At 38.3% G+C, this 26,862-nt stretch overlaps 1 protein-coding gene and 2 pseudogenes across 2 annotated transcripts; all 3 read right to left on the reverse strand.

The window, feature by feature from the left end:
- Positions 1–4,820: 4,820 nt before the first annotated feature.
- LOC111330352 (ryncolin-2-like) lies at positions 4,821–7,540 on the reverse strand (annotated as a pseudogene).
- Positions 7,541–10,765: 3,225 nt separating this feature from the next.
- LOC148742779 (techylectin-5B-like) lies at positions 10,766–15,333 on the reverse strand. The gene is made up of 4 exons (XM_088759805.1): positions 14,951–15,333; positions 14,173–14,263; positions 13,133–13,559; positions 10,766–12,657 (listed from the first exon to the last, which is right to left on the reverse strand). The coding sequence occupies exons 1-4, from the start codon at positions 15,272–15,274 to the stop codon at positions 12,441–12,443; spliced, it is 1,059 nt and encodes a 352-aa protein (XP_088615931.1). The 5' UTR covers positions 15,275–15,333; the 3' UTR covers positions 10,766–12,440.
- A 5,688-nt stretch (positions 15,334–21,021) lies between these two features.
- LOC148742780 (ficolin-1-like) lies at positions 21,022–25,101 on the reverse strand (annotated as a pseudogene). Its single transcript, XR_016001122.1, has 4 exons — positions 24,693–25,101; positions 23,927–24,017; positions 23,026–23,455; positions 21,022–22,726 (listed from the first exon to the last, which is right to left on the reverse strand). The product of XR_016001122.1 is annotated as a ficolin-1-like (transcript).
- Between the last annotated feature and the right edge of the window lie 1,761 nt (positions 25,102–26,862).

Here is a 26,862-nt window from a genome sequence, read left to right on the forward strand (position 1 = left end):
CTGTAAATACTACTACTACAGCAGAGTGGAAATTTATTATAAATAAATCAATAACAAAAGTTTGCTCTCTGTTAACCTGCGAAATCATTATTGAGCTCTTCATGAGCAAGCAAACACCTAATGGAGGTCTTATGATCAAACTTTTATCATCATTGTCATATAATTACCATACCCGAGGCAGAGCGGCATTTGTCATAAATAAATCAACAGCATAAAAGGTTTTATCCTTTGTTATTCAGTTCTTAATGTGCGAAGAAACAACTAATAGATGCCTTGTAAACAGGCTTTTTATTATTACTGTAATCCTAGTTATTATTGCTATCATTAAAAAGACAGGGCGGACAGTTTTTATAAATAAATCAACAACATTGGAGACAAACCGTTCTCTCTTACCAGGATAAATCCGTGGTTAAGAATTGAGGTTAGTTCTTGTAGTAAATCACTTTAATTGCGTGTGCGGTCAGTGTACTGCGATGCAAATAACTTCGACTACAAAAAAAATTGCAAAAATATCAACCCCCTACATTAATTAAACACAAACCTGCTAATTCCTACTTGAAGTCATAAAATGTATACGCTACGAAGCAAAGCATGGAGATTGAAAATTATTAAAAATATTTACTTTTGAAAGCAATCTTTGAAATTAGAAGGTGGGATCGTATGCGTTGTACATTTAAAGCCGCCTGCGAGGTTTTTAGAGACACAATTGTTTCGTTTTTATTTCTACTATACCTAAGATTAGCTTTTAAAAATCACATAAACACATGCATGGTCAATACGTTCTAAAAAATACCATGCATTATTTGCCACGATTAAACGCGTGTTTTTTTAACTTCTGATCAGGAAATTCCGCAAAAAATGGACGACTGTAGTTTTCATCAAGCTAATTAAAATAATTAGCTTGGACCTAAACGATCCATTAAGATCACTGATCACTTCACGTGCACCTCCGCCAATGTAATCTATTGCATAACTTGCACTTATTGCAAAAAGATATACATCGGCGAAACAGGAAGAAGACTAGGTGACCGATTCCGAGAACACCTTCGAGACGTGGAAAGGAATGACAAGGACACATCGAAACCAGTCGCTAGACATTTTGATTTACCTAATCATTCTAAGCAACATATGGCAATCTGCGGTCTTTCCTTACACTTAGGTAGCACGGAAAGCCGTAAAAATTTTGAACAAAAGCTCATCTTTCAAACCGGCAGTCTAAATCCCACAGGGATCAATGAACGCTTTTCATTCCACTAATTTATTCTTGTTTTTCTCCTTGCCATGTTCCCACCGATAACGTAGCTCCATTTTCTGCCTTTAAAAGCACACACAACCCACAATTCCTCTATTCGTTCCGACGAAGGGCTAACGCTCGAAACGTCAGCTTTTGTAATCGTTACGGTGGCCAATTTACCATTTCAACTTTGTTGATATATCCAAATAATTAAAATAATTGTGGACGAGAGGTTTTACAATTATTTCAGAAGCAAGGCAAACAACCAGTTTGGGTCATGAAATTCATGACATTCAGTCACACGAATTGTTTGGATACCACATCACGCCTTAGAGCCATGCTTGAACTCGCGATCATTGGCCTCTATTTCAAGCAAAGTCTAGTAATTTCGCGGAAGACAAACAAGAAAAAGTAGCTGTATGATATTAGCACCAAAGCGAGCTGAATTAGCGCAAATCACCAAAATGAGGAGATAACATGGTGGGGCAAAGTAGGGAGGAATTAATCAGAGAAATTGCACAATATCGTGTCCTGCAGGTTAACTATAGTTTTCCTTTGGTAGATGACTTACACTAATCGGATTCTTTTGTTTGCACAAAGCTTTTTGGAACGTTAGGGGAAGCAGGTGAGAACATTGCAAGATGTTAAAAATGAAAGATATAGCGATAGTTTGTTGCGCAATCCAAAAAAGCTGTTTTCGAGAGAAAGCAAGGGCTTTTCGCAGACATTTTACCAGAAATAGCTTTGGGCAACGTTGATGGGTGGGAAGTGTAAGTTTTTCGAACAATCATATGTTAACAAATATCTCTCCACGCTTGAGGTGTATTTTGAAATCGTCATCCCGTGATGATCTCGAAATGTTACGAAGTTAGCCATAAATCACCAGGAAGTAACTCAGTTGAGACTTTTCAGTGATATTTACGTGTGTACAGCCTATTTTCTTACTTTTTTTACTTCTTTAATAAACTATTTATGGCGTCAGGAAAATGTACCTCCTCAAAAAAGAAAGGTCGTTGCCAGCGGAAATCAGGAAATTGTTTTTAACCAAGCTGTTGCTCTTTGAAGGAATGAGATAGGGGAGACAAACATGAGAAATTTTGGGTTCTAATTTTGACTGTTTTGCGCTGCCACTCTTCTCTGCGAACTCCTTGGAGGATCCTGTCAGGGACTGAAACAGCTCGAACACGGGAGCTCGGGAAGAATCTGCGCTATCTACGGAAACATTTAGTTGTGCTTCGCTCCTCGAGCGACCCATCGTAGCAGAACAAGTGGTTCAATTTTGTACCGATTATCAATAAAAATAATAATAATAATAATAATAGTAATAATAATAATAAACCGCATTTATATAGCGCCTATCCAGTCGTGCTCTAGGCGCTTCACAATATATAAAAGATATAGGTAAAATGCGTACACAAATATACATACATGCCTATACATATACACATGTATGAATCAATAGCAGTAATTAAAAATAATTACACTCCTTGGAGTGAAAGGCTTCCTTGAATAAATATGTTTTAAGATTAGATTTAAAAGAATTCAAATTATCTCAAAAACGTCTATGGGCAGGCAAATCGTTCCACAGTTGAGGGGCAGAAACCCGCAAAGGCTCTAAAGCTCTAAAGCCATAGGACTTTAAGTTGTGTTTGACAACGTTTAGATGCCTTGAAGTGGATGATCGTAGATTTCGTGACGGAAAGTAGCGGGTTATCAGATCTTGAATATACCTGGGGGACTCTTTGTGTATAGCCTTGAAAGTGAAAAGAAAAGTCTTGAATTTTATGCGATCAGCGATTGGTAGCCAGTGTAGTTCAAACAAGATGGGAGTTACGTGATTTGGAGGAACTTGTAATTACACGAGCGGCAGCGTTCTGTACTTACTGAAGTTTTATTCACGACATACTTGAGAGGAGAGGAGGCCAGACAGCCAGATTCTAGGGACAAATTCACAATCTTGTAGAAGATCGGTAGAAACATATCGAAGTGATCCGTGAGCAGAACAGCAGGGAATGGATCTAATATGCATGATTTTCAAACAAATTTACGAGCGATGTTAGACAGTTCACCAGTACATGTTGGAGAAAAGGTATTTCGTTCACAATCCAGCGAAGGTGTGTCAAAGGCACAAAAGAGTTCTGGGGTTTCATGTGCCTTGATTTGAATTTTAATCTTGGTGATCTTGATGATCAACGCTTATTCATTCTGATCGATCAAATAAGAAGAACTATCGTCCGCGTAGTCTCGTTCCCAATAATCCACAATATAAGCGACTTCCTCAGTAAAACATAAAATAATGCATATAAATGCACAAAATGTCTCAATGTACTATTTAATTCGTTTTAGATGTATCACGATAATTTTCCATAAAAAAAAACATTCAAATCCCTTGCTGCTCATGGCTACAGCTTAGCGGTTGTAGCACTGCTTGGTATTACCAAGCCAAGAAAAAATCCAGAGGTAAATACACATGTAGCTACAACCAAAAAGGCGTTAATGAGTTATCACCTAGCGATTGGTAGCTGATTTTTGTAATATTTCAAGACCATTAAGCGATGTCAATTTCATGATAGCCCCTGAGAGGGAAAAGTTTATTTCGGTAGATCTCATCACGTACTCCTTGGTTATTCGAACGTCTGACCGTACAAGTCTGAGCAAAGGATTTTTTTTAAAAAAATTCTCAAAAGAGACTACACTTCAGTTGGCTATGAATATTCACGAGCTTTATGGGAAGAGAGTACTTTCTTTTTAGTGAAGTGACACCTGGACACCATCCAATGCAGACATTGCATAGTTGTCATGCCAGGTATAAGGAAACTCCTGCGCACCATAGAAACTGATACTGCTGAAGACCAAAAGAAAATGAATTAAGTTTTAACGAAAGTTGTTTTAATAGATTCACCTTTAAGAATAATTTAGCTATAAATATGAATTCTTAGATATTTGTAACCGTTGTATTTATGTGCAGTATATAACATCTTGATGTGCATTTTTATCGGACGGATTTTGACAAGTACGCGCTGTTTCCTCTTAAAAAAACACTTTTTTCGCTTATCTGCCGATCAAACAACACGACGTCATAACCTTAATCCTCGTCTCCCAGTCTCCTGAGACGGTATTATACGGAAATCGAGCAAATTTTGCATGAAAAAAAAAAGCGATCATATAGAATAGCAAAAGTTTAATTCTACTGTCTCACAGCATACCTAGATATTGAACTACCAAAACCGGGAAAAATATTGTGTCATACACAACGTTATAAAGATATCATTACTATTATCATTATCATTATTATTATTATCATTATTATCATCGTTATTGTTACAACTGTCAGTAAACTGAAGGCTTATTCACGCAACTTCCACGATAAAAAGATTAGCTTTAAAGTATAAACTACTCACTTAAATGAACTCTTTGATAACTCCAGTTTTGACTCTAATCCTTGTATTTATTTGTAGTGGAACACCTTGATGTGTATTTCTATCATGGTGAATTAAGACATCGTTACTATTGTAGTTACTTTTGTTCTCATCGATAAGATTATCAGTTAGCTGATGGCCTCTACATGCAACTTCTACAAATAAACTCATGCTGGTCGAAGTTTCATCTCCATGTGCTTTAACGAGTAATCATACCTTCGAAATGAATACCAAGTTACTCCCCGAGGTACAAACCATTTGGATTTGCGTTATGGCTGTAATTGTACCACCAGCCACCTCTGTAGGCCATTGCACAGTTTCCATTGTCAAGGACGTCGTTGTCTCTGTCCTTAGTTGTAAACCTCATATTTCTAAAATCAAAAAATAAACTTCCGAAGACAATGAGGGAGAGCTGGGCGGCAATGCTGCTAGTAGCATTACATGGTCAGAAACGTGCATCCCTTATCAGAAAGGTTGAAAATAAATAGAATCATAAGCAATTTCTAAAGAAACATTGCATGTTTAGTAATGCAGCAGAGAACAATATATTGTCATGACGTTGGAAGGAACAATTATGGCTGGCAACAAACTTAAAGTTGGATTATCTGATCAACAATGATACCTGTAAATCGGAATGCAATACTTCGTCATTTGGTTCGTCATTTGCACAAAGAACTGATCGATCTAGCTAATCAATTGCGGGAATCTTCAACTTTAGACAGTTATCAGTATATTTCGTTGATTTTCTGCAATGACTTTTCAGAAATTAGCTTCATAGGGTTTTATTCTGCATAGTACCAAAAACTGAATTCCCTGTAACATACTTGATAGGTCTGGAGAGAGATAGCAATGCATCGCCTGCGGTGCCTCGGTATCCATTGATCCTCACCCGATAATCATCGCTTTCATCGGCCACAGAGAAAGTCGTGTACTCCGCAAATCTTCGGTCTCCATCATAATCCTCCATATCAACTCGAAACAACATGTTGGTAGATACAGTCAGACGGTGAAGATAGTCATTGCCAAGCCAAAACTCGCCTTTCAGATTTCCGATGAAAGCCTTTCTTCTAGGATTCCCAGTCAACATAAAAGTCTACAGAGCCATCCATGTGCCTTTGATAGGTGGTCCAGCCTCCGCCATCAGTTGTCATGTCGCACAACACTTGAAAGGGTTCTTCGTCATCAGGGTAAATCCAGTACACGCCGTCAGTTGTGGAACCGTTTTGATAATAGCCAAAACAGTTCTTGGGGCAGTCTTAAGAATAAAAATTCAAAAGCCGTAAAATCCTTTAAGAATATCGACAGACATATGAATATTCCCGTCATAATTAATATTTTAGTTTCGGGGATTTCCTCTCTCCCTCTCCCTCCCTCTCTCCCTCCCTCTCGCTCTCTCTCTCCTTTCCTCTGCCTTCCCCCTCCCTCCCTTCCCCCCTCCCCCCCCCTCTCTCTCTCTCTCTCTCTCTCTCTCTCTCTCTCTCTTTCTAACGGACTACCACTGAGTTGATGATGTCCTCTCTCGCTATTTAACGTTAATTAAGTTTCAAGTTGCCAGTTTAACCCTAAAAAAACTCTTCTCGTCTAGTGTTAGCCTGGCAGTTTCATCTGTACCCTGGTATTTAAAAGCGTCTCATTTCATCGATCACCGTTTACCCTGTTGGAAAAAGAATCCTTCCCCATGTTCATCATTTCATGGCTTTCAAACTACCAAAATGTGCCGGCTCTTTACCTACCTCTGATACACTTACAAGAGTGAGTGTTTGATCTGTAGTCAACCACGCATGTTTCATTCTCTGTGCACGGATCACTTTGCTCGCAGATGCTCTAAATTTAAAGAAAACTCGTTACATGTACATGTACATGTTGTAATGATGGAGGTAGAGCTTTTTGCTAAGCAGGCTGAGAACTTCCTACCTTTTGTCGATCTTAAATCTCGCCATGTATGCATCATATGGTGTACGCGTGACGTAATGTTCTTACATTCAATAGGGACCAGGGACGATGGGTAATAAAAGAACGAGGTTCCGAAACGAACATTTCGTTTGAAGGTAGCACATAACAATCTGAGAAGAGAAGAGACTGGAGCATAGTATTTTGAAAAGTCTAAGAGCCAAATGAGGATGGATTGAATTGTGTGTCCTTTACAGTTGTCAGGGTCTATGCCGAGAGTTATTTCTATTTCAGCTTTTTAGTTTTATTTGGTGTTATATTTTTCAAACGAAAGTTTCTATAATTTTAATCCAAAGTACTTTCTGTCCACGAAATTTCACAAAAGTATAGTGGTCTCTTTTCTAACAAGAAACCCTGGCTTCGTAACAGATGATTTAAGATAGCAAAACTCTCGGAAGTTCAGTAGTGTTTTTCTCGGAGAGCTGTAATGCGTCGACTGACAGGTGAAACAATTAGTGTACTTTTAACTAGGAATCCATTAGGGTATATGGAGAAATTATACTTATGGAATTCCCAAATGATCAGCAGTAAATTTAGACTAAAGCAAAACACACCTAAAACGAGGTGGATGACATCAAAGTTCATCAAAGAAAGATTTTCCACAAATTCCTTGCCGACGGGCATATTCCATAAAAATAATGAGTTATTGTCGCCTGTATTCCTCTATAGATAGCGCCATCTTCTTCCGTAAAATTCATACTACTGATAAAGCGATCCGAGCTACTTAGCTGGCATCTTTTTGTCACCTTTCCATGGATGGGCCGGAAGGAAGTTGTAGGACAAACATCGGTCTTCAGAGATACATTCAAAGATTTTCAATCTTTAACGCCTTTGCGAAATTAGCAGCCTTAAAATCGGACTCCGACAACCGATTTGAACCTTGCGCTAAAGCCATCACTGGAACCATCAAAAAGGTCCATAGGTACATGTTAAGTCGTTTCACCTCTTACATTGCCTTCGACTCGAATCGTTTTTCAAAGTAGTGACGATTAAGTACTGATATAAACCAATTAGAAAAAACCAGGAAAGATTTATTACTCGACGTTTCGGGGTCATCGTGACTCCATTATCAAGAGACTAGTTTAAAAACATGCAAATAAGGAAAGGTACAAGAATAGCATAAATTAGACTTAACGGCTTAAACAAACACCTAAGCCGTTAAGTCTAATTTATGCTATTCTTGTACCTTTCCTTATTTGCATGTTTTTAAACTAGTCTCTTGATAATGGAGTCACGATGACCCCGAAACGTCGAGTAATAAATCTTTCCTGGTTTTTTCTATGCCTTTGCTTTAGCAAATCCCTGCTGATAAACCAATTACGTCTCCTATTTATAATTTATGACCTCCTTCGAGTGACACGACAGAGTTTCCATCTTTATGACTTCATTTATATGCATAATATTTACCGTTAACTTTCCAATATGCAATATCCATATTTTACGTCCTTCGAAATAGCAATCATCATTTGCATGGTTACGATTATTTGGATATTTTCTTGCCTTCTGATTAAAACATTTATTAACAATGGACAACATATACGGTGCGCGAGGTTTCAGAGAGTCTATTTCAGTATTTGTACGACATCGTGTCGTCCAGTTCGCCTATCGTTTCTATTCAATAATTAAGTTTGTTAAAACAGGAACACGAAAGAAAGAATTGGCATGGGTGACACCAGTCGTTGATTTCCACGAGCGACGGCTTCTAGAAGATCCCGGCAGTGCATGAACATTTATCCGATGTTCTTGTTCAGCTGCCGCAGATTGATTACAAATTTTAATTCCATGCCAAGCAGAGAAGTTTTCAAATTGAAAGTCAATAGACCTTATTCATAAATGGCCGCCGCGCGGAAACGGCCTGGTTTCGAATGCTTGAAAGCGAGGCTTGGTAGGTCAGAAAATTCTTGGAGAGCACATTTGTGACTATAATTTCTCAAATAATATTGTTCAAGTAGTCTAAAGTTTTTGAGAATATTGGCAGGAAAAAGATTTCTTAGTCACTAAACGGGATGTCTCTGAGTTAAATAAAGATATCCGCGTGAAGATCCTTAGAGATGCCGACAAATTGCTGTGTCTCGCTCTTTAGTTCATATAAGAACCATACCACTTTAAAGGCATTAGTGGGGATTTTACCTAAAGGGGCTTTCACATTTATTGGGCAATCAATGTAAAATGGGGTTCACAGGCCTACACGACTCCCGAGCGCGTGTTTAGAGTAGCCTATTCAAAGTTTGGCCCTCACGAGTATGTCTTTGGGCGATCGTCCTCTTCCGAGAAGCGGATTCTTGTATATTTTGTTCAATAGCGGTTGTGTTTCTATTAAATGCCAGAGTCTCATGAGAATTTGCTTTAGGTTTGGCACTGATGGTTGGTATTGTGTAACAAAAGGCAAGATTCATTGGTTCGTCTTTTGTTTCTGTTGAAGAGCTAATTTCCTGTTTTTTAATTCACTTCCGAGAGGGTTGTGCTAATGAGGTCCTCTGGGTAGCCTCTCTTTAGCAAACGTGCTTCATTTGTAATTTTCCCCTCGAATATTATTTCAGAGGAGTTTGTTCTTAAAAGTCTAAGGGTCTCCCCTTTTATGAAGTCTTTTTTAATTATATGTGGGGGACAGGAACTATAGTGTGTATACTGAAATGTCTCAGTTTGTTTAAAATGAGTACGCACATCAGGGATTGCGTCTTTTTCGAATCGTTCGCCTTTGTAGATGTACAGCTATCTTTTTTTTTTACTGTCTCGATTGTTAAGTTGTCTTGATCGCTTTCAGCTTGCGCCACGCGCGCTGATTCGATCGCACTACAGTTCTTAGTGTTCAGTGTTCCAGCCGTTGCGGCTCCTTTTCGTTTCTTTATTTCGGTCGTAGAACGACCGATTTTACGTTCATATAAGCACCTGATCACCTTTACGGTTTCTTGCTCCGCGTTGTTAAAGAATTGCTTTATCGTATTTTTTAAATCCTCGTCTGCTCTTATTTTGGCCCTCGCCCTATATTGTAGGGATTCTGGGCATGTTCTGCTAGGCATTTGGTACAGAGGGATTTGTTCGTTATCCTCAGACTTACCGAGTAGATCATCTTCAGTGGCGGTGTCACATGAGGCTTCCATGTTTTTTTTCATTCTCTGAATGGCATTGTTTTGGCTCGGGGCGTTTAGTAGCCTATCTGCCGTTTTAACGTCTTCCGACATTTTCAGTAGATGGTCGGGCAAGACCGCGGTTTCGATCCTAATCTTGTGGATCTCGTCAGTTGCCGATTAACTAAATAGACTGGTAGAGCCTCGTTCTCGGTATATCGTATATAGGAATATCGTATATAGGAATATCGTATGTAGGAATATCGTATATATATCTTATTAACCAAGCCTGAGGGCCGTACTGGGAGAATATCGGCCCGAGGTCTTAACAGTACGGACTGAGGGCCGATATTCTTCCAGTACGGTCCCGAACAAGCTTGGTTAATAAGAGATTTATTACGTATGATGCACGATCCTCGCAGTAGATAGCGCTATTTAAGCAATAGCGAAAATCAGACCTGAAAAAAATCAGGCCTGTACGGGATGCGAACCATTGACCTCTGCGATACTAGTGCAGCGCTCTACCAATTGAGCTAACAAGCCAACTGGGAGCAGGCCGTTAAGTTGATTCGTAATAAACCCGTGAAAGTGATAAATCAGATACAATGAAATATATGAAGTTCATATATTTTGAACTGCGGTATTAGATACGTATGATGCACTATCCTAGCAGTAGATAGCGCTATTTAAGCAATAGCGAAAATCAGACCTGAAAAAATTTTTTTCAGGTCTGATTTTTGCTCTTGTTTTTTATCACCAGAAGAGCAATGAAGACGGCGGGACAAGAGTGTTGCGGAGTTTTTGGAATAAGAGCGTGCACTGCAAATTTTCTAATACTCTTACTTCAGTTGTTAAGTCAGGCCTATTTTAACTGGTTCAATAATGTTATCATCACGGAGGAACAACTACTATGTCATAGGTTTCTGTCAGTTTCCCATATTTCCCTCATACTGCGCGCATCGTGCTTAATTATAACATAAACTGATGCAAATAAAAATGAATTTGTATCCATGATTCTTCGCACATAACTCATATTTTCACTTTTGCCTATTTTACTAATTAATTTTTAAGTTTATTTTTTAAGTTACATCCTCTTGCAGATTGTTGATGCCCATTGTTTACCCCTCTGGTCAGAATGTGAACACATGAAGAAAGGAGATAGCTACACCAGCTGTTTTCAGCTTTATTTCTTTATTCATACCTTTAGTTTATTCACAGCTTATACCTCTTACAACATAGATGATTGGAATCGCAACAAAGCGGTTATAAAAACTTTATAGGTTCAAGAACGTTCCAAGAACTAAGAGGTAGAAAGATATGTTCAATAGACGAATTGAACAGAAGCAATTATAAATTCAGTCAAAGTCCTAACCGCACAAGGTTTTTTTCTCCTGGCGTTGTGCTCTCATGAGCCTTTTAAACCCTCTTATGGAGACTCCGATATGCAAATGAGTCATCCACTCACTTGCAAGATCTAGACACTGCGGTAATTAGTTGTTCCAAACTCGCACCAGCACGAAAACCATATTGAAATAATAACCTCTCATAAAAATGATACAGAGGCTTTCTTTAACAAATATATAAGCTTTGACTGTGCTCTGTTGTGTTGTAAAGCACGCGGGAAGCAACTACATCACGAAAGTAGTGTAGGAAGAAAAACAAGAAGTAATTGAGAGTTTCTCTCCGCTATATTCCATTATTCCTAGTCTCATTCTTTATGTTTAGTGCATTGTTTATTGAAAACCGGCCAAATATTGGCTTACCAAAACATGCAATTTTCCCACACCACAAATAGAAAGCAAACAAAGACTTGCACTGTAATATCAGTACATGCAGGGAATTAGTCCATCGTCCTACGTTAGAGATTGAGATAAATCAACTACTTTTCGTCAGTTTTACAATATAAAGCAGTATGGCAGCCATCATTTATTGGGAGTCGCGAAGGTATAAGATGATTACAAAGTTACAGACCAGGCTCCGGTTGTTCAAAGGACGGATAACGCTATCCAACGGATAAATCGCTATCCAGCGGATAAGTGTTACCAAAACGTACTGCGCTATCTGCCGGATAGAGATTTATCCAGTGTATAACGTTATCCATCCTTCGAACAACCGGGGCCTGTAGTTTACATGTAAATTATACCAATAACAGTTTGAATATAATTAGAAGCCTGCGCAAAAAAACAAAAACACTCAAGGTCAAGTAGACTACCTTTTTAATGCGATGGTGCTTTCAAAACTTTCCCATGGTCTTTCAGTTTATACAGCTAGTATTTCTGATCTTAAAAGATTGCGCAAAGTTTTTTTCAAAAAGATTTTACAAGAGAACCTTCCCATCCGTTGGTTATGATATGCACGAGCTTTAAGGAAAGAGAAACCGTTGCCAGTTTTAACAAACTAAGACATGAGGATTATCTATGGCATAGTCTTCATCCGAGTTAAAGAGACTATCTGTGTATCTAATTAAAAATATATAAATAAATGTAAATAAATAAATACAAAAATGATAATAATGATAATAAAAATCAGTCCGCCTTACAAACAGATCCTGCTTAAGACCAAATCTATTCTAAAAGATTCGCTTTCGAGCATAAATTAGCTATTTGAATATGATTACTCCAATTTTTTTATTTATTTGCAGTGTATTTATTTTTGTATGTATTTATCATGATGAATTAAGACTAATTGTTATTATCATAATTACTATTATCATCATCGTAATAATTACTAGGTAGCTAAAAGCTTCTACACGGAACTTGTAAAATGAAATCATGCTGGTCGAAGTTTGATCTCGGTGTGCTTTAAAGAATAACCTTGTCCTCGAAATGACTCCCACGTAATTCCTTGTGCGTGACCTCCACCTTGGTACAAACCATTTGGATTTGCATTATGGCAGTAGTTGTACCACCAGCCACCTTTATAGAATGCACAATTCTTACTGTTATCGACGTCGTTGTCTCTGTCCTTGGTTGTAAACTTCATATTTCTGATATGAAAAGAGAATTTCGTATGAAACTGAAGAAGATGCTGCTGGTAAAAGTGCATGGTCAGAACTATGCAAGAAGTGCTGCATTGTCAGCAAAAACAAAACATGCCTCGATTAAGAAAGTTAAAGATAAATGGGTTTGGAAGCAATGCATAAAGAAATATTGTATGTTTAGCAATGCGACAGAGAAAAATGCATTGTCATTAAGTTGGAAGGAACTATTATAGCCGGCAACATGTAAAAGTTGGATTATATGACCGGCGTTGATGCCTGTACATCGGAATGCATTACTTTCGCAGTGCTACGTCATCAATTCAAAGAGCTGATCGACGTAATTGAGAACAAAGATCTTCAAGGATCTTAGACAATTATAAATACACTTCGTTGTTGTTGTGCGGGAGTTTTTCAGAAGTTAGCTTTTGTTACTATTCATTCTACATATAGCATCAAGAACTGAAATGCTTATAACATTAACCTGATAGGCCTACTGAGAGCTAGCAATGCGTCGCCTGCGGTTCCTCGGTATCCATTGATAGTCACCCGATAATCATCGCTTTCGTCCGCCACAGAGAAAGTCGAGTACTCGGCAAATCTTCGGCCGCCCTCGTAATCCTCCATATCAATTCGAAACACCATGTTGACTGATCCAGTTAGTCGGTGAAGATAATCGTTCCCAAGCCAAAACTCTCCCTCCAGATTTCCAAAGCCTTTTTTGTATGATTCCCAGTCGACGAAAAAGTTTACGGAGCCATCCATGCGTCTTTGAAAGATGGTCCATCCTCCGCCATTAGTTGTCATGTCACACAGCACTTGAAAGGGTTCTTCTTCATCAGGGTAAATCCAGTACACACCATCAGTTGTGGAACCATTCTGATAATAGTCGAGACAGTTCTTGGGGCAGTCTTAAGGATAAAAATCCAAAGGTATAATCCTTTGAGAATATCAAGTTATCGTTTGTTATAAGCCACCCGTTATTTTTCGCACGATTCTATGAGCTACTTTACGTTATGTGGTGCAAAATCACCAGACCGTTATCACGCGATAGCCCGCGTCTACGTCGATATTTGTCCTCCGACGTTTATCATTGAAAAGAAACAAAGCCAGTAGAAAAAAGATAGTGCAGAATTTTTCCTTTTTTCTTCTTTCTTAATCTACTCAGAACAAAAACGAATTTAGTTTGCAAATTTCAGTAATAATGATATTATCAAGGTGATCTTATACCTCCCTTCTGGCTTGCTGGTATGTTGGCTAATAATGTTCTCAGCTGTGAGATGTCCTCAAAATTTCCCTCAAAGTTCGGACTTTCAGCAAACTATTTATTTCTTGAACAATTTCTCAGCCTCGGACATTCTCAGCCTACATACTGTACCTCATTTAGTTTTAGTTTCCTAATTACATCTGTAGCCCTATATTTAGAAGCGTCTCATTTTTATCGTTCACCTTTGGAAAAATCCTTCCCCAAGTTCATCATTTCATGTCTTTCAAACTATAGAAATGTATAAGGTCGTTACCTACCTCTGATACACCTACAAAAGTGAGCATTTGATTTGTAGTCAACCACACAAGTTTCATTCTCTGTGCAAGGATCATCTTGCTCGCAAGTACTCTAAATTCAACCACACAAGTTTCATTCTCTGTGCAAGGATCATCTTGCTCGCAAGTACTCTAAATTCAAGGAAAGATAGTTGCTATACATATCTACATATATATAATTCAAAGTTAAAGGTGGAACTTTTTTTAAGTTGGCTAAGAGTTTCCTGCCTTTTGTCGGTCTCACAACTAAAAAAGCGAAAAGGCTGGGAGACAGTTTATATTTTTCATAGTCTTAGAACCGAAAGAGGATTCAATTGTGCGCCCTTTACAGTTGCCAGCTTATTTGCTAAGAATTATTTCTATTTCAGCTTTTGAACGTTACATTTTGTCAAACACAAGTGTTTATAATTTAAGCTACCCACGAAACTAAAGTATAGTGTTTATTTTCTAAGGAGAAACCCTGCCTTTGTAACAGGTGTTTTAAGGCACCAATAACTCTCCAAAGTTCCATATTGGTTTTCACGGAAAGAGCTGTAATGCATCGACTGTGAGGTGAAACAATAATTTCATTATCAACCAGTAATTCATTAAGGTACATAGAGACAGTATACGTAGTGCATTCCCAAACGGTTAGCAGTAAATTTAAACTAAAGTAAAAACACTTGAAACGAACAGGGTTACATCAAAGTTTATCGAAACAAACATTTTCTACAAATTCCCTGCCGAGGGACATGTTCCATCAAAATAATGCGATAGTCACCTGTATTCCTCTATAAATGGCGTCAGCTTCTTTCGTAAAATTTACACCATTGATAAATCGATCCGAGCTACTAAGCTGGCATCTATTTGTCACCTTTCCATGGATGGGAAGGAAGTTGTATGACAAACATCGGTCTTCAAAGGTACATTCAAACAGACAAGAAATTTCAGACGCCACCTCAAGCTCTCTGAGAAAACTCCCTTTGAGTTTTCGATCTTTTATCGCTTTTGCGAAATAAGCAGCCCTAAAACCGGGCGCCGACAAACGATTTGAACCTTGTGCGATAGCCATAAGTGGAAACGTCAAAAGGGCCGATAGGTACATGTTAAGTTGCTTCACTTTTTACTTTGCCTTAGACTCGAATTGCTTTCGCAGAATTTTTCAAACTGGTGGTGCTTCGCTATTAAGATAAACCAATTGAAACGATTCCCATTCATAATTAATAATGTCTTTCGAGTTGACAAACAGAATTACCATTGTTGTAACTTTATTTGTATGCAAAATATCCACATTTTACGTCCCTCAAAATGGCAATCATTATTTGCATCGCCATGACTATTTCGATACTTTCTTTACTTTGGATGGAAATATTTTTTTAAGAATGGACAAAAAAGTAATTACCTATTAAATCAGAATCATTTCATTTCCGAAGCAGGGAAACAAATCAGATTGGGTCATAAAACTAAGACAACACCGTCAAATGTATGGCAGCTAAACTCCAATACCTGCTCGAACGATAAATAAGAAAAGGCAGCTATTTGAAACTGGCAACAAAATTGGCTGAATAAGCATAACTCGATCAAATGAGGTAAGAATACGATGGGCAAAGTATCAGAAAATTTAATTCAGTATTTGCACGAGATCGTGTCGTGCAGTTCGCCAATCATTTCTATTTAATAATTGATTTGTCAAAACAAGAACTCAAGAGAAAGAATTGGCATGGGCGATATCAGTTGTTGATTTCCACGAGCAACGACTTCTAGAGGACCAGAGGGTTGCATAAACATTTATCCGATGTACCCGTTTATGTGTCGCAGATTGATTTCAAATTTTATTCGAAACCGAGAGGAGAAAGTTTATAGTTGCATCTGTTTCAATTTCTGAATGTGATTAAGTTATTTGACATCACGAAGATAATAAAGCTTCATATTTAACAATTATTCGCCGAAGGCGAGGTGAATGTCGTCGAATAATCCCCGAGACGAAGTCGAGGGTTATTCGACAATATTCACCGAACTTGAGGCGAATAATTGTTTTAGTATAATTTCAGAGCTGAACAACAGAGAAATTTCTAAAATCATAACATTTTAGTAACATTTATTAACTTTTTAGTTTAACATCTTATATAATCCGCGTGGAGCGGTTTATTCAGCGTCATATAAGGAACCGCTCGACCAATCAGATTGCTGGAAACTGTTTGCTCAGCTCTGAAATTATACTAAATATTTTTATTTTTTTCTCAGTTCGTGAGCGGGCGGTATTCTACAAATCCTGCAATCTGATTGGTTCCAAGAGCGGGCACTATTCTTCCCATCCGGTCCGCTCACAGCGGGCGGTATCCGTCTCGCTCGAGTATCTTTGCAAAGCATCTCAAGCTTCGTTGCAGGTTTTCACAATTATATCTCATTTTGCCGGCCGGACAGAATGTTTGAGCAAAGACTTCGGTCACGACCTTTTGGGAATAAATAATAATCATTCCTTCTTCTCTCCCGCTCTCAAATCACAATGGTTTTTCTGCAAAAATTGATTTCGAAATAAATTTGCTGCTACTAAATTTGTTTTTAAAACGATTGAACCGCGGCCTAAAAACAATTTTTTATTTAATAATCCTTCACAAAAAGTAACTCAGAAATTTACAACGAGAGGTGGTTGCAGTTAACAATTACCTTAATTGTGAAACGTTGAGCGAAGTTTTGAGTTCTTCTATAAATACACCTTCGCCTATTCTTTGCAAATCCCCTGAATTTGGACATTTCTACCGTAAATTTCCCATCAGAAACCGGAAGAATTTGATGAATAAAAGTCGCATTAAATCCCCTTGTGTCTAGCTGGAAAGAGTCTCACTGACTTCAGCTTTTAAGTCGAAGAAAGACTGATTTACACGCACCATTGCAGAAAACGAACAAGCAGATTAACAACTCAAAACACACATTTGCATTCACTTACAATTTGGCTTTCCGTGACATTTTAAAACGGACAGAGGTAAATCTTAGAAGATTGTTTGTCACACCAGTACTGTTTATTCAAAAGCGTACGCTTTTTTTCTTTTTCAGTTGACAGGTGTCACATGGTGACGGTTAGCAGTCAAAAAATGTTTCAAAGTTTGCTCGGAAGCCTTTTCAGTTACATTTACAAATTCAAAATATTTCGGTGAAAGCTTTCTCTTTAATTTGAATAACGTCTGTATTCTTTATCATCCACTCGCTAACAAATTGTTAAGTTTATGGAGGATTTTACCGTAATTAAACTCGTAATTGTAGCCCTACATCATTCGGGTTCTTTTGGCAATCATTTTGTTATGTGTTAGAAAAATAAAAATGTTATTCACCTGTATAGGTCGGTCCGTATTGGGAAAAACTGTGCCCTCTGTCTTGAGTACCGCCCTTGGCCAACGGGTTCGGGCGGTATCCAAGACCTCGGGCACAGTTTTTACCAATACGGACCTCCCGGCTGGTGAATAACATATATTGCGTGCCGGTAAACTCCGTCTTAGAATTTTTGCCTCTTTCTGGTCTAAATTTTGATGAGATGTTACATTTTAGACACATACCTCTAAAGGTGATACAACCAAACCTGACAGCTATATTAAGAACAGAATCAGTTTAAGCATCGCAAATATCTTTGACTCTCGAAAACTAGAGCTTACTGAAGTCTTAACAGGTGTACAGGCTCTACAAACGAGATCATGCCGGTCGAGGTATGATCTCCATCTACTTTAACGAGTAATCTAGTCCTCGAAATAAGATCCAGGTAACTCAGGCTTGTGCGGGACCTCCACCCTGGTACAGACCATTTGCATTAGCTGCATGGCAATCACTATACCACCAGCCACCTTTAAAACGTACAGCACAGTTTGCATCCGTATGGAAGTCGTTGTTCCCGTCCCTAGTTGTAAAACTCGTATTTCTAAATTTCAAAACAAAAGACAACTTTCTGAGAAAATGAGAAGCTGGAAAACAATGCATGGTCAGCAACATTCATCGAAGAAGGACTGTATTGAAACAAAATTGAAAGAAAAAAATTCTATGATCGGGTAATTCGAGTAAATAACAGCGTAAGCTATGTTACAAACGTATTACAAGTAAGTTTAAAAAAAAAGTGTTATACAGTATTTAGTTTAGTTCAGTGTGACTTAGCCATTCGTTTGTATTTAGCATCAAGTTATTGTATGAATTCAAATTGTCTGAAGCTATTGAGGTGAAAGCTATCGCAATTACTTTCCAGACTGTGACCGTCTTGTCTGACTTCCATTAGGGGACGTGCTTGATTTGTTTGGTGTCCTTGGCTTGGACCCAAGCGAAATTTCTACACTGTTTTTAATATGATTTGTGTGAATCTTGTAAAAGTGTTTGGGTTAGTGCTTTAACAAAAACTGTTTGATCTTTCAAAGTCTGAGCTGATCCCCTGTGTGTTATTGTAAATCAAAGAGCACAAACTCACTGCAACACATTGTTGTCCTGCATTCTATCCAAACACTAAGTCGTTACCTTCACAATATGGAGCTGCTATCGTTTTGATAGGTGTAGTGTATTAGGACCCAGACTCCCCCTCAGTGGTGCATGTAACGCCGGACTGTAGTTGTTAAGGATAAAGGTGTCGTGTCGGGCGGAATAAAGCTATCGTTTAAGGTTCAATCTGTGGTAATCCCCCGTTATTTACCGACCAGATAGGTAACAACAATAGGGTCAACATATATTGGACTACCAGGATTTTTTCTTTACTTAATTTATAGTTGCAATAATTTACCACATGAGCCTTATTCTTAAAAGAACCCCTTTATTTGTTAAAAGAAAACAGTGCTAAATATCGACTGGCACGATATTTAATTCTTTCGTAAATTCTTCACAACGGTTTAACTTAAACGTGCTTTTATTCAGTCGTTTTTTCAGCATTTACATAACAGTACAGTCTAGATGACATGGGTATACTTGTAAGAATACTTGCATAAACAGTTTCTCTAACCTTTCTACTCTTGTTAGTTGAACTTTTTTCAATCTTCCAATTGGTATTCGGCTTGGTTCACGATTTGCGTTTTATGCTTCCATCGATTAGCATTAAATTGAATGTTTCTCGACGAAAGGTTCACTCATAACTGTTTGCTCCTAAAGAGATCTCTCATAAGGTTCGCGCACCGACCCGTTCCGAAAACGCTCGACATCTCTTAGAGTGGGTCTACCGCAAACGCTGTGTGCATATTTTGTATGCGTTTTTAGCGTATTATGTACAGTATGTTTCATATGTTTGTTGTTGTTTGATTTATCATCTACGGGTTTATATCGAATTAATTTGATGGCCTGCTCCCAGTTGGCTTGTTAGCTCAATTGGTAGAGCGCTGCACTAGTATCGCAGAGGTCAGTGGTTCGAATCCCGTACAGGCCTGAAACTTTTATCAGGTCTGATTTTCACTATTGCTCAAATAGTGCTTTACTGCGAAGAATCGTTCTCGTATATGTACAGTATCTGTGCCGATTTTGTGCCGTAAGAAACTTCTCTTCCTCCGCCATTACCCCATGCATTGTGCGCATCAGTCAAAACGTCACTCTCGCGTCAGAGTCAAAACGTTGCGTAGCGTGTTAAGGACTTGACTGCGATTTGCAACTGAACGAAAAAAAACCCAAAATTTCAACTCGGGCGTTTCCTTTGGAAAGCCCAAGTAGTGAGTCGCCTTCGGTGCCTCGATATCCGTCGATCGTCTACCGATAATTATCACCCTCATTGGCCACAGAGAAATTTGTTTACCCGGCAAATCGTCGAATTCGGTCGCGTTCGTAATCCTCCATATCAATACGAACCATCATGTTGGCAGATGTATTCAGACGGTAAAAAGTCGCTCGCAAGCTAAAACTCGTCCTCCGAGTTTTTACTACTCGGGGTGATTATAATCTTCATTGAATGCATCCCTCCTTGGCTGTTAGACTACAAAATTCTTCTGGGTCTCTACTTACCTTTAATAAATTTACAGAGGTGAGTGTTTGACTTGTATTCAACACAACATGTTTCATTTTCTTCCCACGGATCACTTTCTTCGCAGGTGCTCTAAGTTAAGGCAACCAGTTTCATCCATACATATATTTCCAAGCATTGGTCGCAGACTTTTTTTTTTTTTAATTTCTGGCGAGATGTAATTCTCCTTTGCATTCTTAATTTTTTTTTGTCCAGCCAAATTCTCTCTGAGAAATTAAAACATATTTTATTTCAATTGAATTATATATATCAGTCTTACAACAGGTGCTTTCATGAACTAATCACTAAATGTTGGTACCGTAGTGCTGTGTTTATTTATCTCAAACGAACGTCGAAAACTCGAGCTCATACATTGGCCGCACGGCCTCGGTCAATGAAAGTGAAAGTAAGTGAAAGTTTTTCAGAATTATAACAAACAAAGAAGGCATCAAATTCCAAATACCTGCCTGAACGAAAAAAAAAAACAAATATTAACTCACCGAACCGTTCGCTTAAGCCAACGAAAGACACAATAACGCCCTTTTTAAAACTCTCTTCAATGGATAAAAAACTAAACAAAACATCCGCAAACCCGAGCACATGGCGATTACAGCCAAAAGTCGTGTGACCAGCAAAACCTCGGACTCCCAAGGGAGTCGGGAGTGACACTAAAGAAAGATATTAGTTTTTATGGAAACTGCAAGGATGCTTTCGTTAACAATTTAAAAGACACAATTCATCGTCAACCTGTAGTTGGCAATATTTTAAAGTAGCCTTAAAAGACTATTTTTAAAAAACGGACGGCTCCGGTGTTCTATCCACTGATAAAGCTTTTTTAAGCACAGTTTAGTGATCTGAATCAAACACCGAGCATCATCTAAAGAGCTTTCTATCCACCCACTTCTCAATAAAATAATACCAACGGTTTTAATCTATAAAGAATTGTATACTAATCGAAATTTAAAACACCCAGCGAAAAAGTGAAAGATCACTCCTAGGAAAAAAAGATATTACTCGTAACTAAATTATATCTATGACACTTAGCGAACAGGCTGACATTCGATTTTAAACAAATAAAAATTTTTACAAGTTATATAGAACATTAACACCGAGCAGTATTATCAGATTTATTCCTCTATACAAAGTTCCATCTTCTCTTGTAACATTCACTCGTGGAAACGAAGATGTATGACAAGCATCGTTCTTCAGACATGCATTCAAACAGACAAGAGGTCTCAGATACTACTTCAAACTCTCTTAAGACTCTTCCATTCATTTTTCGATTTTCTATCGTCTTTGCGAAGTTAACAGCCCTTAGATCGGGCTCTGCCCTGTGCTAGACCCGTGAGTGGGAACACCACAAAGGCCCATAGGTACATGTTCAGATGTTTCACTGATTTCTGCAGCCTTTGACTCAACTCGCAATCGTTGAATTTACCATCTTCTTGACTTAATGTCATTAGAACTTTCTTCTTCAATATACTTTAATTAAAATTGGCCGGGTTCATCCCCTTTGGCTGATCCTTTCGAATAATACACAGTTTCGTCCTTAAAATGCCATCAACCTTGGTGACCTTACTATTGTTTTGATATCTTTTTCACTTGGTTCAAACATCTTATTCAAGAGTGGCTACTGGAGTATTCAATTCCTAAGCCAATCAAAGCAATTTCAATCTAAAAATACTAATGCTCTTTTCTTAAAGGAAAGGCAACGAAACAGCTTGGGTCACAAAATTAACATCTGCCTGTCAGTTGTGTTAGTCACATCTAGTCCAGCCCTCCTCATGCATTCCTCTCGTGTTGAGGTTAATGACCCCTATGGCAGCTAGCCTCTAGTAATTGATCGGACGATAAACAAGACACTTAAATACAGCGGCTTGAATTTGGTAACAAAACAAGCCGAATTAGCATAATTCTGCTAAATAAAGGCAATAACACGGTGGGCAAAGTATCAGGGAATTAACTTCAGGAGTTGCCTCGCAGTTCATTGTGTAATTCGCCAATGGTTTGCATTTAACAATTAATTTTGTCAAAATAGGAGAATTGACAGCAGCGATACCAACTGATGAGTTCGTCGAACAACGGCTTTTAGATGATCCAAGTGATAAAAAATTATTAATATATTAGTTTATCTGTTTATACGTCTACGTTCGATTAAAATATTCCATATTAGGTACGTACATGCAGGCGTCTTTCCCTATTGTATCACAGATAAGAAAACGTTTGTATGTTTAATTTGGCACACTCCGTCTTCGCTATGGCTAACTCGCATATACGCTATAATACAATCAACAGAAGCTTTGTCAAGAATCTTTTCACGCATTACAGATATCTTCAACTCTTGAGAGCTGCAGCGTGCGAAACCTTTACGGACACAGCCCCCACAAATAAAATCATACTGGTCGAAGTTTGATCTCAATGCGCTTCAACGAATACTTCTGCCCTCGAAATAAGGCCCAAGTTACTCCCTGTGCGATACTTCCACCTTGGTACAAACCATTTGGATTGGCGGCGTGACATCTATTATACCACCAGCCACCTTTGAAGGCCAATGCACAGTTTTTACCGTTGTGGACATCATTGTCCCTGTCCTTGGTTGTAAACCTCATTTTTCTGAATTTTAAAAATAAATTTCTTAAGAATTTGAGAAGAAACTACCTAACAATGTTGTTGAAAGTATTGCATTGGCTTCAGTGCCCACGTTAGAAGAAAGGCCTTGTCTGAAAATAGTAAAAAAATTCACTACCATGAAATTCAAGGACAAATGAAAATGGTGTCGTAAGCAAGGTGGAAAAAGTATCGTATCTCATTCGACAGTCATCAAAAGTTTTTGGACAAAGGTCTCTCAGAAATCACCCTAATATTACCATTTATTCTGCATACTACCAAAACCCGCAATACCTGCAACATACCTGATAGGCTGAGGGAAAGATAAGCTCAATGTGTCGCCTGCAGTGCCTCTGTATCCATCGATCGTCACCCGATAATCATCATTTTCGTCGGCTACAAAGAAAGTCGTGTACTCTGCAAATCTTCGGTCACCTTCGTAATCCGCCATATCGATGCGAACCATCATGTCGACAGATGCGGTCAGACGGTGAAGATAATCGTTCCCAAGCCAAAACTCGCCCTTCAGATTTCCAAAGCCTTTTTTGTATGATTCCCAATCAACATAAAAGTCTACAGAGCCATTCATGCGTCTTTGAAGGATGGTCCATCCTCCGCCATCAGTTGTCATGTCACACAGCACTTGGATGGGTTCTTCTTCATCAGGGTAAATCCAGTGCACACCGTTAGCTGTGAAGCCATCTTGAAAATGATCAAGGCAGTTCTTGGGGTAATCTACAAGATAAGAAAAACCTAAAGGTAGGATAGCTCTGGAATAAAATGGCAAAATCTATAACGCTACCTGTAAATACAAATAGATGTCTGGTCCTCACACGATTCCGTTATACTCGATCACCAAAGTTTTTTCATGCCTGCAGATTATTGCTGTCCAATATTAGATTGTTTAGCTACTAAGGGTAATTTCTTTTCTCTAACGAAGTGGACATGAGCTGATGTTCTTCATCTCACCTTCTGACTACTTACCCTATTGGGAATTTCTCTTTTACCTTTTATTAAAAACTCTGCTATACAAGAGTAAATTTCTCAGTTTCATTTGTTGCCCCGGCATTTTGAAAGCACCATTTATGTCCCTTTCTAATTTCGTCTTCGTTCTCGTTTACCCTTCCCCCTGCCTGAGAGAACCCTGCCATATCTGCATCTTTCCTTGGGTGTCAAACTACAAGAATATATCGAGTCTCCACTTACCTTTAATACACGTGAACAAATGAGTGTTTGATTTGTAGTCAGCAATACATATTTCATTTTCTTTGCAGGGATCATCTTCCTCGCAGGCGCTCTAAAAATTTTAATCCTCCTCGTAAATTATACACACAAGAAGTGAAAATCCATGAAATAAACGGGCGGTTTTTATTTATAGTAGTCCGAGAATGAAATCTTATCCAAAGCCTTTAAAAAAGTTTCTAAATCAAAGTTGACTAATTCCAAACTACACTAGTGTCATCATGGTGCTCGGTCTTTTTCCTGTCAGAACCTCTATCTTCATATCAGGTGTTTCTAAGAACTAATAACGTTACAAAGATATTTGTTTCATTGGGGAGTGCTGTGAAAGCACTTAATTTATTGGAAACCCGTAGTTAATCAAAGTAAATACACTTCTATAGCTTTTTTTCCAAAAACTGATGGCTCCTGCGTTACAAAAAAGTTTACTTAAGCGTTTTGAAGCAGAAAGCGCGGTGATGTCCATAAGAAACCAGGCATTATTTGAAGAGCTTCTATGTAATCATTCATGAAATATATAAATATTAATCTATAGAGTGTTGTTTACCGATCAGATTTTAAACACTGGACAAAGTGCCTAACATACTTTGAGAAAAGAGGATGTAACTTGTTTTAAAGCAGATCTACAGAAGTATAATAACACTTGACCCTCCGGATTACATTTTTCTTTCATTACAGCACACAATTCTATAATTGTTCAACCTATATCAGCAGATTTAAACCGTATTATCACCTGTATTCCTCTATATAATGCTCCATCTTCTTTCGTAAAATTCACTCGACCGGCGAATCGGTCAGAGTCACTTAGTTGGCATCTACTTGTCTCCTTGCCATGGATGGGAAGGAAGTTGTATGACAAACATCGGTCATCAGAAATACATTCAAACTGACAAGAGATCTCAGATACCACCTCAAACTCTCTTAAGATTCTCCCATTAAGTTTTTTTATCCTTTATCGCCTTTGCGAAACTAGCTGCTTTTAAATCAGACTCTGAAACACGATTTGATCCTCGTATAAGCCCCACGAGTGGGAACACCAGAAGGATACAAAGGAACATATTTATCTTCTTCACTTTTTAAGCTGACTTCGACTCAGCTCGCGCTCGCTGAAATTACCATATACATGTACTAAATCTGATAAAATCAGAATTTACCGGACTAATAATTCATAAGCTCCCCCGAAGTGATTCAAAGAGTTGCCACTGTGATACCTCTTTATTCATACTGTACGTGGGGTTAATTTCTAGCCCCTGAGGAATCCTTTTAATGGAAACATATGTTTTGTCGTCAAAGGTTTACCAAGCAACATTTATAAACTTATCATGGTTTATGAGTTTTCTTGACTTCTGAAACAATAATCTAATCAACAATGCACAACAGAACTGAGTATTATTACTCAAGCCAATCAGAACAATCTCAGTCGAAATCTTACAAACCTTTACTTAGTAGAAAAAAGACAAGACAGGTTGGCTCATAAAAATGACATCAGGCTATTAGTTATGCCGGTTAACACATTCAGTCGCACGATTATCAAACTGTTATTATTAGACTCTGAGTTGAGTTTCAGTTGCCATGGTTTGCCTTGTTTGAGATCTACATGCAGTGATGACGAATAACTCGGTCAGGGTTACTTAGTTGGTTTCTGCTTGTCAGCTTTCCTTGGATAGGAAGAAAGTTGTATGTCAAGCATCGATCTTCAGAAATACATTCAAACTGACAAGTGATTTCAGACACCACCTCAAGCTCTCTTAAAATAGTACAACTTGTAATACGCTATAAATAGTAATAGAACATTCTAGATAACTAATGTAAATGTATAAAAGCTGGCTTGTGAGAAGTACAAAAGAGATTTGCCCGAGGGCTTACCCTCGTGGCTTGCTGACTGAACTTTTGGAAGCTATGATATGACAAGGCTATGACCTTTTGACCTTGCGATATTCGGAGAGAAGAAAGAGATGAAAAAGACGATAGCCGAGAAGGGAAGAAGATAAAGAATATAATGCGATAAATCAAGAAAGCCTAGCACTGTGGTTTTCAGTCGGCGGATGTTGGAATTGGAAGTTGATAAAGACGACGAACACCTACACGGCATGAAGGATTGTAAGCCTGCTTTATGAACTGCTTAACTTAATCTCTAACCTAAGTAGATTAAACAATGTAAAACTAATTAAATAATAGTTAAAATGGGTAACTGCTTGTTGTTACATTTTTGTTGCGTGCCATATATCGTACTCGGGAGTCTATTTTCATATATGCTTTTTTAGCGGACATTTGTTGGTCATTCGTGCACGTAACAAGTCGCATACTAGTTGTGCGCGTCGTGTTAGAGTTCTGATAGTTGTGGCTTTGTGTGATGTAGGGTTGTAGGATGACTCGTCTAGTAATCTGTCGCTGTGTGTCGGTTTCCTGTAAACTGTCGTCCGTAATGAGTTATCGCTGTGGCTTACCAGGCAGTCTAGAAGAGGAAGTTTGCCATTTTCTTCGACTTCTCTGGTAAACTGTATGTCAGTGTTTTGTTCATTAAGGTGGTATTCGACACGACGATTCTACGAAATTGACGCATTCTACCACCACCTTAATGAACAAAACACTGACATACAGTTTACCAGAGAAGTCGAAGAAAATGGCAAACTTCCTTTTCTAGACTGCCTGGTAAGCCACAACGACAACTCATTACGGACGACAGTTTACAGGAAAGCGACACAAATTGTAAGTGAATGCAAATATGTGTTTTGGAGTTGTCAGTCTGCTTGTTTGTTTTCTTTAATGGCGTGTGTAAATCGGTTTTTCTTCCACCGAAAAGCTGAGGTCAATGAGACTCTTTCTACCAAGACTCAAAGAGATTTAATGCGACTTTTATCCATCGAATTCCTGCGTTTCTGCCGGGAAATTTACGACAAAAG

Source organism: Stylophora pistillata, chromosome 1 (genome assembly GCF_964205215.1).
Source record: "Stylophora pistillata chromosome 1, jaStyPist1.2, whole genome shotgun sequence".
NCBI classification, from domain to species: domain Eukaryota; kingdom Metazoa; phylum Cnidaria; class Anthozoa; order Scleractinia; family Pocilloporidae; genus Stylophora; species Stylophora pistillata.

Coding starts and splice junctions, on each gene's coding strand:
- LOC148742779 (XM_088759805.1), bottom strand. CDS start 15,274: ATGTACCTATCGGCCCTTTTGACGTTTCCACTTATGGCTATCGCACAA. Junction 14,264..14,950: donor CCATTTATAGAGGAATACAG/GTGACTATCGCA, acceptor GGTTGAATTTAG/AGTACTTGCGAGCAAGATGA. Junction 13,560..14,172: donor CTTTTGTAGGTGTATCAGAG/GTAGGTAACGAC, acceptor TTTATCCTTAAG/ACTGCCCCAAGAACTGTCTC.